A 14,631-nucleotide genomic window follows, 5' to 3' on the forward strand; every position below is an offset into this window, starting at 1 on the left:
CCACGATTAGTGAAAGAACGTGTCGTGAGTGGTTTCAACGCTTCAAGAATGGTGATTTTGACGTCGAAGACCGGCATAGCGGTGGAAGAGAGAAGTTTTTCGAAGATGCAGAATTGGAGGCATTACTTGAGCAAGACTCGTGTCAAAATCAAGAAGAATTGGCAAGATCATTGGGAGTGACTCAACAAGCCATTTCAAAACGCCTCAAAGCCATGGGAATGATTCAGAAGCAAGGAAATTGGGTGCCGTACGAATTGAAGCCGAGAGATGTTGAACGGCGTTTGTTTGCTTGTGAACAGTTGCTTGAAAGGCAAAGACGGAAGGGATTTCTGCATCGCATTGTGACTGGAGACGAAAAATGGGTTCATTACGATAATCTCAAGCGCAGAAAATCATGGGGAGTTCCCGGCCAAGCTTCCACGTCGACAGCCAAACCGAATATTCACTGCTCCAAGGTCATGCTCTGTATTTGGTGGGACCAGCTCGGCGTAGTGTATTATGAACTGTTAAAACCGACTGAAACAATCACAGGCAATCGATATCGAACGCAATTGATGCGTTTGAGCCGAGCATTGAAAGACAAACGGCCGCAATACAATGAGAGACACGATAAAGTGATTTTGCAGCATGCTCGACCCCATGTTGCGAAAGTAGTCAAGACATACTTAGAAACGTTGAAATGGGAAGTCCTACCCCATCCGCCGTATTCTCCAGACATTGCTCCCTCTGACTATCACTTGTTTCGATCAATGGCACACGGCCTGGCTGACCAGCACTTCCGGTCTTATGAAGAAGTAAAAAATTGGATCGATTCGTGGATAGCCTCAAAAGATGACCAGTTTTTTCGACGCGGGATTCGTACGCTACCCGAAAGATGGGAGAAAGTAGTGGCCAGCGATGGACAATACTTTGAATCATAAATGTATAACCATTTTTTACAATAAAGCCTCGAATTTCGGAAAAAAACAGCGGAAGCAAAATTGTACACCTAATAATATATTTATATATAATTATACAATTATATAAAATTATATATAGTTTTATATAATTTTATACAATTATATATAAAACATTTTTTTTCAGAGAATTCTAATTATTATATACGCATTATTACTACAATTATATTATATAGAACATATTAATACATTAATAATAAAAAATTTAATACTTGACTTTTTAAAAAAATAAAAATTATTTAGCAAGAAAGATATTCTTTAATAACGAAAAATGCGACTTTAGTACGTTTGAGATATAGAGATCATAATATAAGAATACAAGGTGTACCATTACGCATAATGGCAATACTGGAACCAATCAAATTTTGGCCTCTATGCACTTTCCTGTGTTTAATAGTGCTAGTAAATTAGAATAGCTAATCAAATTTTGGCTTCTAATTCACTTTCCTATTCTGCATTCTCGAATGGTACATCTTGTCTTCTTATGTCATGATAAAGACACTTCTGAGCCAAAGTGTTACGTGAGTGATTAGTGGCTCAGCCACTGAGACTCGAGCAATAATAGCTGAAGACTTATTATTGTTCTTTAAACGAGGTGAAAATTATGAAAGTGATTGAATTTATTAGAATATTTATAATTTCATTGATTAATACCTAATGAGTTTGCTTATTTTTGTATTTAGAGATGCTATAACAATATTGTTCGTTTTGTCTCGGGGTCACTCCGAATGAACCCACCGTATGATTATTTGAGATATAGGATTCACACTACGTACGACATCCATCATACGACATCTGACATCCATCGTAACAATAAATTTATATGTATATGTATATTTATATACATTTTATATAATAAAATATGATTTATAATCAATATTTAAATTTAAAACTTAATGTTTACATTCGTCAACACGTTGTTTAATCGATTTTAGACTCCAAATTACATTTATTACTTAGCATTTACATTATTTATAAAAATATGACGATACTGCATAATGAATCAAAGAAGAACAGAGATGGTAATGTGGCCCTCCCACAAAAATAGATTTAAAAAATTAGTTTTGTTTTAATAACACAGTATTTTATTTAAAAATTATGTATTTATTTTTAAAAAAGCATAAAACTTCGAAACTTTTACACTTTTAAACTAAACTGAATTATTGAAAAAGAAAGCTTAAGACTTTTAAACTTTAAAATCAACTTTTAAATCAAATGTAAATTGTTAATTAGATTTTTTGTTTGGTTGTTTAGTTCTTATCTAAATAAAATTGAAAAGCTTTCCTTATAAAGCTATAAAATATTGAAAAAGAAAGCTTAAAAGCTTTTAAACTTTTAAATGTAAATTATTGATTAGATTTTTAGTCATTTAGCTTTTTATCTAAACAAAATTGAAAATCTTCTGTAAATAATTGACGACAGAGAAAAATATATAGGGCGCTCCTCTTCTCGATCCCAAGCCTGATCTCTTCTCCGAATTGGTAGACTTTCATTCTGAACCACACAGTCTTGACGCTGATGTGTCATGATGATTGTTGTTGTGTCTATATCTAATAAATTTCTTACACTTATAAAACTAATAAATAAAATAAAAAACTTTGCTTTTTATAAAGTTATTTGCAAAAGTCACAAATAGTCTTCGTTTTCAACTCTAGAGCAAGCAATGTGTGCCCACATTTTATACATTATACATTGAATCCATGTCTCTCCTTTAGTCATCCGAAAATGATCCATAAAAGAAAATACAGGCCGCATCTTCTTTAGTAGAACAGCTTCATTAAGTGGAAGTTCTGATGGAAGTTTAGAATTCACAAAAAAAGTTAGATTCTTTATTAACATCCTCCGAGTTTTCTTTTTTTTCTACATTTCTTCACATTCCTTTTGGATGGTACAGAATTCTTTGGTGTAGTTTTTTCATATCTGAATTATTTAAGGTCATAATGTTTTCTAATATGAAGATTCTATAATGATTGCTGCCTGTGAAAATTTGTAGCCTCAAGTAGATTTTCTTGATTTAATTTGTGAAATTGGTCATATCTCTTTAGGCGATACGAAAATTGTTATTTGTTCTGTCTTACAATCTTTAGAGTAATTTGGTTGTATAAAATTTTCTTCTATTTGCTGATCATGATGCTTCGTAGTAACAATTATCTGTTTTGTAGACATAGGATTTGTAGGAGTTTCTTTTACTGGAATGGATGCGATAAAATCACTATCCGAAAAAATATGCGGATTAAATGGATAAATTCTAGTAATTTTAAAACCATTAGCAGTGATTAGATCTGTTTGACATTGAAGATAAGCTCTTCCCAAAAGCTCAGCTATGTCATACGGTCTCACTGATCGTTTATTCTCACGTTGTCAAATATGAATATATTCACTATAATATTGTTTGAATGGTCCCATGAATGTATGATCTAAAAGCTGCATTTTATGTATAGTATAAGATGGTATGCTCAAAATAGTAACATAATTTTTGCGTGCAATATCCATCATGTCTAAGTTCCTTGTATAAGAGTAATGACCATCCAAAATTAAAAGAACAAGAGATTCTTTTGTAGGATTTGTCTTTTTGATAAAATGTTAAAACCACTCTGTAAAAAAATGGATTTCCATCCAGATAGACATATACCAATATATCCAATAGGTGTACCTTTCATTAGAATATTTGACATATTTTTACAGGGAAATATCAGCATTGGTGGGATAAATATTCCTTCTGCACTCATGCAACAAATAACTGTAATGAGACAACTTCTTTCTACAGCTATGAGCAAATCAACCTATATTCATCAGACAAAAATACTGTTATAAAGTCCTCTTATAATAGAAAAAAAGAACTTACTCTATATATAATAATAACATATCTCTTTTTTTTCTTTTAGACCTTACGTATGGAAATTCACTCTATACTATAGAGAATCCAATTTCATCCACATTAAATATACGATCAGAGTTATAGTTTCTTGTATATATTTTCCAAAATGTTATAAAATGCAGACATAGATTCTTTATTAACACCTGCCACTTTGGAATATGATATACTACTTGGTTTATGAATAGTTAATATTGGACATCTTCTTATAAATTTGTCAAACCAAGCTCTAGCTTTTTCATTATGTCCAAAAGGATGTTTTAACTTATTTCTTATAACTAATTGGTAAGCCATGTTTTTCACATCATTTCTTGTTAAATCATAAAATCGGTTTTCCATTTCCAGTAAGTAATCAACTAACTGTGCTTCCATTTCTGGAGATATTACTGGTTTTCGTCCTAACCTCATATTTACACAATCTTTTGGTGGCAAGTCACTCGCAGGCAATCTCCGAAGAGTGGTTCTGGGAACTTTAAACATATTTGCTGCTCTTGTGTAGCCTAATTTATTGGTTCTTACACAAATAATGGCTTCTTCCATGCGTTTTGGATTCCACTGATTCCACATCTTTCTTTCCTTTTTCTTATAAATACGCTGTCTTGGCATATGTCTGTCATACAAAATAATGATATAAATATTTACAAAAAATAGAATATTGTAGAATATATGCATATACAAATCTTGTTATTATAGTGAAAATCTATGAGTAACGTGTATATTAAGTTATAGGATAGCAGTAGTTACAATCGATTTATCGAATAATGACTTCGATATAAAAGTATTGAACACGGAGTAATAGAATTCCAAAAAACCATATAATAAATTTAAAAATAAAATTATGAATCCGATAACTCGGATAACCTTCGTATTACCTCCTGTATTACCAGATCAAATTTATTGATTTTTATAACAAATAAATAATTATCCATTAAGTATTAAGGTTCGTTAATTGATTATTTCTTATAATTTACATAATTCATCTTTTAATATCTAAAATTTCGAATTTGACACCTTCAAATATATTCTGAAATGTATTAACAATAAAAATCTATGGCATACATAACCTAAAATATAAAATTTCAATATTATCGATGTATTTTGCGACATATATCTTTACTACAGGAAGACAGTATTACATCACCCTGCAGCATCCGTTCCACCAGAGTTGTGTTGATTCCTACTCAAATGCTACTCGAAAATTTTATCCTTATTCACTGAATATTAAACAAGGATAACGCCATACCTGGGGAGCACTCGGGTGGGAATTTGAACACGCCCTTATTCATTGAATATTAAACAAGGATAACATGAGGGAAACATTCAGATGGGAATGCGTTCCCAGTGCTCCGATCTGTGTGATTTTTTTACTGTCCCAGATGAATAAAGTGACAATTGGAACGTCCCATGGAACACCGAAGAGGAATCTGAATATTCTTTAGCTGGATATATTCGAGTGGAGGATCCAAAAATGTCTATATATCTTAAAATAACTTTATTATGGGATGTCCAAATAACATTCTTGGGATGTTCAATATGGTGACATAAATGAGAGAATATATTTTGAACATCCAAGGACATTGAATTGTTGTATGGGTTGGTATATTATTTCATTTATATCCTCAATTCTGAATGTTCATGAATATTCTTTCATTTTTTATTTTTCATAAAAAAATTTTCTTTCTGATAAGAATTTAGTTGTGCAATGATAAATCAGAATTACTTCATTCGTATGTGTCATAATTAATGTGTCATAATTAATGTGTGGCATAACGAAATTTCATTTTTGTCAATTAAATATTATCAGAATGAATTTTTATTTCATAGGGTGTTTCTGATCACCCACAATCGGGACACTACAAAAATAAGAATTTTCCTATTGAGCCTAATAATTTTTTGATTTTTTGGTGTAATTAATTAATAAATTATTTTTTTAAATTATTTATAACAAATTTTCATTTTATTATATGCATTTTATTATATTTCATTTTATAATATGGCTCATGAATTATATCATTTGTACTTCGCTGTAGCATTTTCACTTATAATTGCAAAGGCGAAGTGTAATTGAGTTATAATCTCTTATTTGATTTCTACTAAATTCTTATAAACTATAGATGAAAAGATACTACAGCGAAATACAAAAGATATAATTGATAGAGCCACGTTATGCATACAAAATAGAAATCATTTTGAAAACTTCCCGATTAAAAATTTTTCATGCAAGAATATATATAAATATGTATAAACATACATAAACATACATACATAAATATTCATAAACATGTATAATTATATATGAAATATGTCCATACATGTTCATACATCCTTTTTTCTTTTGTAAATTTACTTTTTAGTGTAATAGAAATAATAATGGTAATATGAAAACATTCAAAATAATTAACAAGATAATTTTCACTATTTATTTTAGAAAAAATCAAGTTTGAAGAAATGTAAAAAAATTACTTATATACAATTATATATAAAATTATGCATAATTATATATGAGCAATTTTTTTTACATTTTTCCAAACTTATTTTTTTCTAAAACAAACAATATGAAAATTATTCCTTTAATTATTTTTTATGTTTTCACATTACTGTTATTATTTCTATTACATTAAAAAATAATTTTACAAAAGAAAGAAGGATGTGTGAACATGTATGGACATATATAATTATACATGTTTATGAATATTTATGTGTGTTTATATATGTTTATTTATACATATTTATACATATTTATACATATTCATGCATGAAAAATTTTTTACCGAGTTGTTATAAATAATGTTATAAATAATAATATTAAAAACTTAATGTTATAAAAATGTTATAAATAATAATATTATAAACAATTTTTAAAAATGATTTATTATTTAATTTATGCTATGGATCAAGAAATTATGGATTAATAAATAGGCTCGATAGATTCGAGAAAATCCTTAATTTTGTAGAGTGTCCTGATTGTTGATGATCAGAAACATCCTGTATATAGTATGGTATTCTATCCACAGTCTACATAATTTCACCACTTTTCAGAGGACGCTTTTGAATTTGAATAAAATCTTAATTGTCCTCTTCAAAGAAGAAAAGCGATAGGTCTCACTACTGCACAGAAGCAAGGAAGATGGATTTGATGTATTTGAAGATATTGAATATCTTGACATAGAATTCAAGATTTTCTTAACACTCAATTGAAAGCAACTTATATCCTCTTTTTGATGAAAGTCCTGATCATAAGCAACAATTAACTGTAAATGGAGATTTTGTAAGATTTAATGTAAACTTTAGCAAATTTGTATTCTTAAATCTCTATTCTTTGAAATATGATATTCTTTACATTTCCAAATTTTTACTCTTTGTAAATTACTTTTACTCTTTGTAAATTTTATTCATTTCTATTGTATTCAGGTGATATTAAAATCTTTTTTATTCACAGATGCGAGATATGACACTCCTGAATTTTGATTGCTTAAAAGACGAAAAGTTGAAATTTATAATTGAACGTGATTATAGTGTTTTATTATTAACCCCATAGCATATACAAAAGCGTAAAGCAATAAAACGTAAGCAGTAAATAAATTGGCCAATCACAATAGAAATCCTAAGGCCAATAGTGAATCCAATCTTATGATTTTCTTACCGTTTGCGTTTTATTGCCTTATGTTTTTGTATGTGCCATGGACTTTAGTATATGATTCTTATGTTTTTTTTATAATCTAATAACTTTCTATAATCTTAGCAAAAATTCTTCACAAGTAACGATAATCTGCAATCATTTTCTTTCATTTTTCTTCTCTTTTATATCATTATCTTAAAATTAATTTATCACACCTTTAATACAAAGAATGACGTATAGTTTCCTATTAATGATTTTCTAGTGATCTGTAAAAAGTTATAAATTAACAAGAAACAAAACATCTCATAGAAAATGGCTGAAATAACATTCCCAAAAGGTAAATGCATTAATGGTATATCAAATATTATACTCTCAAATGTATTATTATATTTTAATTAAATTATAATGAACAGTTCATCGACAATCATCTCAGAATGCTCTTAATCCGATGCTTGTGGATATATCGAAAAAAATAAATAAATCCAAAGATAAATTATCTCTCATTCCACAAAACCGACAGTCGCAAATTCAATTGGAAACACCTACAAAGAAAAAACGTGTATGTACTTGTTTATGATTGTATTGATAATGATTGTTAGGATATAATAAAAATATTTTAAGTATGATATAAGAATACAGGGTGTTTCGCTTCCAATATACATGTTGACGACTAATCAGAAAATTAATCTAAAATATTAAAATCCAATATAAAGCCGTTATTAGAAATTTACTATCAATAAAAAAAATTGTTCCAAAATTATATTTGACTGTCATTATGCGCAATGAAATATGTTGTACTCTTACATCATGATTTTAAGTTCATAAAGTAGAAGGCAAACGAAAATGTTTACCATGACATAATGGCTACAAAAAATTTTTAGAAATTGAACTATTTTTACACCATTTTCTTTTTTTTTGTTTGACAAATTATTTAGTATTACTTTTTATTTATTTAATTTTAAATTCTAATTCTTTCTATATATACAGAATGTCTCATAAGTTTTGACTAATTGCTTTTGTGTAGAAAGAGTGGACTAAACTGAGTCGAAAAATTCTTTATCATTTTGCAATTTTCGCAATAATTAACAAGATATTAATTATAAAAATTGCCAAATATTGGTCTTGAATAATTTTTTACTCAAATATTATAAACTTTATAGAAAAACTGCAACAGACAAAAATCATTAATTTTTTTTCTTATAGAACTCTAAGATTTTTTTCAGAATTTTTTTATCAACTTTTTAGTACTGCATTTTCTTACTTTTACTAACATAAGAAAATACGGTATTAAAAAATTCTGAAAAAATTCTCAGAATTCTCTTTATGAGAAGAAAATAAATGATTTTTGTCTTTTACAGTTTTTTTGTAAAGTTAATAATATTTGAGTAAAAAATTATTCAAGATCAATATTTGACAATTTTTAATTAATATCTTGTTAACTATTGCGAAAATTGCAAAATGATAGAGGACTTTTCGACTCAGTTTAGTCCACTCTATCTACACAAAAGCGATTGATCAAAACTTACGGGATATCCTGTATATATAGAAAGAATTCGAATTTAAAATTAAATAAATAAAAAGTAACACACACATATATGTATATTATTTTACAGTTATCCTTTGAGAATGCAGCGGCAAGGATTGAACTTATTGCCTCTCTAGAAGATGTGACAATATCGTCTTCTGAATTACCTGTGAAAGAAACAACAATGTTAATTCCACAACAAACACAACTGGATATAGAACTGGAATCAGTACATTCAAGCTATTTGATTAAAACGAATTGGAAGCAAAGTAAAATTATTGACAGAAATATTGCTTTAACTGACAAACAGCTCTGGAAATGGCGACGAGATGTAAAGATTCATTGCAAGGTTCCTAAATTATATAAATTTGCAAAAGATGCATATACAGACTTATAAAATTCAAAAAGAAAAATTTTAATCAAAATGAAGATTTAAGGATTCTGAATAAATTTTTTCATTATCTTTAGCAATTAGATAAAGCAACAGGACATTTGACATCCGCAAGAAATCTTTTCAAGCAGCCTTCATACTCACCTAAGCGATGGAACGCTAATTTACGCAATCTTTTTGCCGATCATATGATCACCCCACAAGTGACCATTTACGAATGTAGACAAGGATGTCACACTTGCTGGATTTACACAATGTAGGTCTATATTTAGACATTTATTAACTATTTACTTTAATGCAAAACTTTGAATAATTTTTATATTTGTAGTCCAAGAAACAATGCGTATAGAAAAGAAAAATTAACAGGCTAAATCGTCTGTAAGATTTAAGTACAAAGTCCTCAAAGACAAATATCGCAATTGCTGCTGAACTGGTAAACAGTATTATGAATATTCTGCTTATGTCAATCATGAAACGATGAATAATGGGGGAATTATTAATCATTATATTCAATTATTTAATTGTATTCGATATTTCAATTTTTTAATATTTTCTCAATTTCTCAATAAGTATCGCTTCAATGTTTTGAACAATATTTTCTATTCTTTTAACAATATTCTCAATTTCTCATCCTAATACTTTATTATCATTAAATAATATTATTTTAGTTACATTGAGCAAAAGTTAGATCAAGAAAAAGTACCACATATAAGTAACATTGTGATAAAAATTTAAAGATATAAGAACTCTTCTAGAAAGACAGCATTTCTTCGATATCTATTTTAGAATCTCTTGCTATTTATTTTGAAAATGGAAAGAACTAGTCATAACAGTATTCCAAGTATATAAGCAAAAATGTTATTGTAATTTTTAGTAATTATATTTTTTAGTAACTATATTTCATTTGTAACATACAGGGTGATCTATAAATGCATATCAATGCATGTCCAATATTTTTAGGAGGTAAATTTATATACTAAAATAAGTAAAAAGCGTTATATGAACATATGTTCTACATACTTTAGTTTTCAAATTGTAGATAAAATTTTAAAAAATGTCCAAAACATTCGCCTCGTGCGTTAATAGTGTCAACACATATTAGGCCGAGATCAAACTACGCATTGAAGATTGAGGTTGAAGATTGAAATTTGACTAATGAGGACAAAGAAATTTTAGTTTTCCTATTATTTTAATTGGTTAAATTTCAATCTTTCAATCTAAATCTTCAATGCGTAACCTGATTCTGATCTAAAACCTTGTGTCCACGATGCTAAAACTCAGTCCGAATTCTCGATTCAAGAAATATATAGCCAATCTTGCCGTAAAAAAACTGTAAGCTGATTGTACACACATTTCTCGATCCGAATTCTCGTCAGTAGTAATCAACTTACAATTTCAGTAACAATAGATTTTTTTCGGAATTAGGTTGTTAGCCTAATGTCCTCTAATTGTAAGTCTAAGGGATCTATACAATATACATATATCCACTGATATATGAGACCTATAGTTTAACGCCGGATTCGAACGACGTTTGGTGATCAAAGTGTACCTGGTCGCAGGTGAGATTGCATTCAGATCTACAAATCGCGAATCAATCGCACCGAGCGCATCAAGCCACTCGACGCTTCGGAGAGCTTATGAAAAAAAAGAATTATACAATTCTCATATAAGACTATTCCTAAAAATACAAATAATCTATTAAGGATTATTATCATCCATAATCTATTATATGTGTATTATTGTATATATCCAAACAGAACAACAAGTCATATATGATATTAAAATGTCAAAATGATCATTAAAAGTCATTTTTTAATCATTTCTCATTCATTTTAATGTCATTTTGATGTTATTATGACTTGTTCTGCTTGGATGCGTGTGTATGTGTGTCTCTCTGTATGTAAGTCTCTATATGTATAACTGTGAATGAGAAAGTATCTAATAAGAAAAGTCTATAAGATACAAAATAGAAATGTTGAATGTTACAATGATACACATTATCCTAATTGAACATCATTATTGTATGTGATTTATGTCACAATGCGTTTTAGAATGTTTTACAAAATTATACTTATTTATAAATTTATCTTAAAATAATCTTATCCGTATAGCAAAAGCATTTTATTTGTAAGGCCTTACAAAGGCATTGTACTTCATTAGACAAAAGGAAATATCAATATACCTATTCTCTTTAGCTGATTTTTGCAAGGTTTAGCTTTTTTTCTTTTTTCTCTAAAAGAGTGAAAGAAAAGTGAAAAGAAAAGGATAAAAAATGAATCATGCAAGAACTTTAGCTAAAAAGAACATCTAAAATAATGTTCAAGCATTAGAGCCTTACAAAAAATTTAAGCAATAAAACAGTAAGCGAATTAATCAATCACAGTAGAAACTATAAGACCATAAGCAATAAGATATTGATAATTAAGCAATAAATATTGATAATATTTGCTATTAAGGCAATGATCACACTAAAGAATTTCTCTTAATTTCTAGTCGATCACGCCTTTATATGTAATCTACAATGGCAGTAGAAATAGTGGATAAGGCTATACCATAAGAGTAAGAAATCGACTAATTACAATCAATTATTCTTCTCATTATAATTGATCAATTTCTTACTTTTACAATCTCATCAACTATTGTTACTACCATTGTAGACCACGCATTACGTTATGGCTTTATATCTCTACTGTGATTGTGGCCAATTTACTTACGTTTTATTACTAAGTTTTTTGTGTATCATGATTTTCAATTGTTAATATATCATCTTTAAGATGCAATGTCCTCTATCGATAAGCTAAATTAATTTTATGATAATTATATATTATTATTTTAACCAAGAAAGATTAGAATCTTTTATCTAATCCTCTTTGATTTCAAGAAAAATTTAATGCGTAATATTCTCTTATCATAAATTTATTTTTACGAATATGAATTTATATAATATTATTTATTTTTTTAATAATTGACATAGCAATTACAAAAATATATTGCTTTTCTATCTGTTATAAAAATTGATATTTTAATAAGAAGAAAAGAAATATGAATGTTCGTGTTTTATGTATTTTTAATAAGAAAATATTTGTTCTGTCGTTTTAATAAAAAGAAAACGACTAATTGTAAGATGTTCTATGTATTTAAAGAGATTAAACGTGTGCGACACCGTTTACTGACAGCTCAGCGTGCGTTCTACTTAACATTCACGACACTCATGTCATCCTTCTTATTATCAAATATTAGACAAAGATGGATGATACACGGAAGTGTTGCGAACATTTAGTGAAACGCACCCTCAGGATAGTTCCTTCATCTGACATATTCCGTCAGATTCTAAAATATAATCAGATTAAAAAGCTCATTGAACACTCAGTGAGCGATTATCGTTCTGAATGTACCTCATATTTGTACAAATATTTATGCAAACATCGAAAACAATAATAACGTTTTTAGCGCTATTGAAATATAAAGATAATAAATATCTTTAAATATAAGTTACTTCCTTTTATCTCTCCTAGATAAACAAGGTGGATAAAATTAAATTGTTAAAAATATATTGACAGAGTTCACTCGACATGTTCATTTATTGACATTTGACTAATCATGTGTACGATAACCATATTTTCTTCATGAAAATAAAGGACAAATCTGAAAGTTAGGGTTTTGTTCCTACATGTTTTCAAATCAGTTTTGTGACTACCAAAAATCTGTACATTATAAAATTTTATTGCTTAATATAATCTAATTGAAATAATGCGCAGTTTTCTAATAGTTCGAAATTGATTCAATTGTATTGGAACAAACTCTTAATCTGAAATAATAAAAGATTTGAAATAATAAAAAATGAAAGCAACTTTAATTTGAATAAATTTAATTTTAAATTTAAGAAATATAATTAACAAGAACAAATTGTATTTACATGCATGAAACTGTAAAATATTTTCCATAAAAATTTACTCATTAATATAATGTTAGAATGCTAGTTATATAAATTAAAAGAATTTCCCATAATGTCAAAATAAAGAATAGTAAAGGATATATAAAGGAATAATATTAGAAAACAAAGGAAAATTGAGTTTTGAAGAAATAAATAAATTTAAAAGACAGCAACTTAAAATAAAGGATTGTCATTTATAATGAAGGATGTATAATCATTATAACCATGTGTCATCTATCAGGAATTTTGTTGCTCCTCTGTTTTAGCCATAAAGAAATGCCATATATTCATTATATTACATATACTAACTGAAATCCTAATAGTACAGATCTCCAAAGATCGTTTTAAAGAGGATATCCCTATGACTGCGTTCGTTTTGGTACTCACAACGCTTGTGATCATAAAAATTATTCTTGTTTAATATTTAATAAACAAGAATAAAATGACTTTTAAAGCATCATGAGCGCTAAAGCAAATAGCCTAAGTCTTAAGAATGTTCGCCCTCGAATAAAGTGTGCTATTAGAGAGAGGAGTCAAAAATCTTAATAAATTGATATTGCCTGCCATGATTTTAAGTTATCTATAAGCACTGTTTACTACGCCAAAATTCTCATTTCAGCCCTTGTTTTGTGTTTTATTGGTTTACAACTCTGGTGAAAATTTTTCTTAGAATTTCTCATATAATTTATCAGAATTTCTATCTATATATTTTTGTAACTTTCTCACATTTTTTATATAAATTGGAACATTTCTCAGAAAATCTACATCTTTTCTCAGAATTTTTCATATATGTTAATTATTCGAAATATTGTAAGATTTCCATGATTTTTTGTAAGTATAAGTTCTGATGAAATGTTACAAAATCTAAAAAATTAAAAATATTTTTTAAAAATTATGGCTTAAGAAATTTCAGAATATTTCAGAATTCATTTGTATAAAAAATTCTGAGAGAAAATGTAAATTTTTCAATATTTCTGAGTATTTCTGAAAAATGTTCCAATTCGTATAAAAATTATGATAAAATTTCTATCAGGGAATTTCGAGTTATTTTCACATTATTAATAACAAATATCTATATAATTATAAATCTATATATTATAAAAAAATTGTAATACTTATTAAAGAGATGTAGGGAGAAAATCAAATGCAATAACCTACTACTACCCGATGCTAAAAAAACGTATTTGAGAAAGAGAGAGAGAGAGAGAGAGAGAGAGAGAGAGAGAGAGAGAATAGTACGAAAACTAAAATACGAGTACGACTAACGTAGTAATACTTATTTACGACTACTACTTTCTGCTACGTTGTAACGTAAAAGTAAACGTACCGTA

The 14,631-nt window shown here is 28.0% G+C and overlaps 1 protein-coding gene across 1 annotated transcript; it reads left to right on the forward strand.

The window, feature by feature from the left end:
* Positions 1-7,762: 7,762 nt before the first annotated feature.
* Positions 7,763-9,626, forward strand: LOC105627798. Its single transcript, XM_012209077.1, has 4 exons — positions 7,763-7,787; positions 7,864-8,009; positions 9,064-9,324; positions 9,444-9,626. The coding sequence occupies exons 1-4, from the start codon at positions 7,763-7,765 to the stop codon at positions 9,624-9,626; spliced, it is 615 nt and encodes a 204-aa protein (XP_012064467.1).
* Positions 9,627-14,631: the final 5,005 nt, after the last annotated feature.

Source organism: Atta cephalotes (genome assembly GCF_000143395.1).
Source record: "Atta cephalotes unplaced genomic scaffold scaffold00010, whole genome shotgun sequence".
In the NCBI taxonomy this organism is placed as follows: domain Eukaryota; kingdom Metazoa; phylum Arthropoda; class Insecta; order Hymenoptera; family Formicidae; genus Atta; species Atta cephalotes.

What these genes read in the sequence shown, in the direction of transcription:
- LOC105627798 (XM_012209077.1), top strand. Translation starts at nt 7,763, where the DNA reads ATGGCTGAAATAACATTCCCAAAAG. An exon ending in TGAAATAACATTCCCAAAAG is followed by an intron (nt 7,788 to 7,863) that starts GTAAATGCATTA and finishes TATAATGAACAG; the next exon opens with TTCATCGACAATCATCTCAG. An exon ending in CACCTACAAAGAAAAAACGT is followed by an intron (nt 8,010 to 9,063) that starts GTATGTACTTGT and finishes ATTATTTTACAG; the next exon opens with TTATCCTTTGAGAATGCAGC.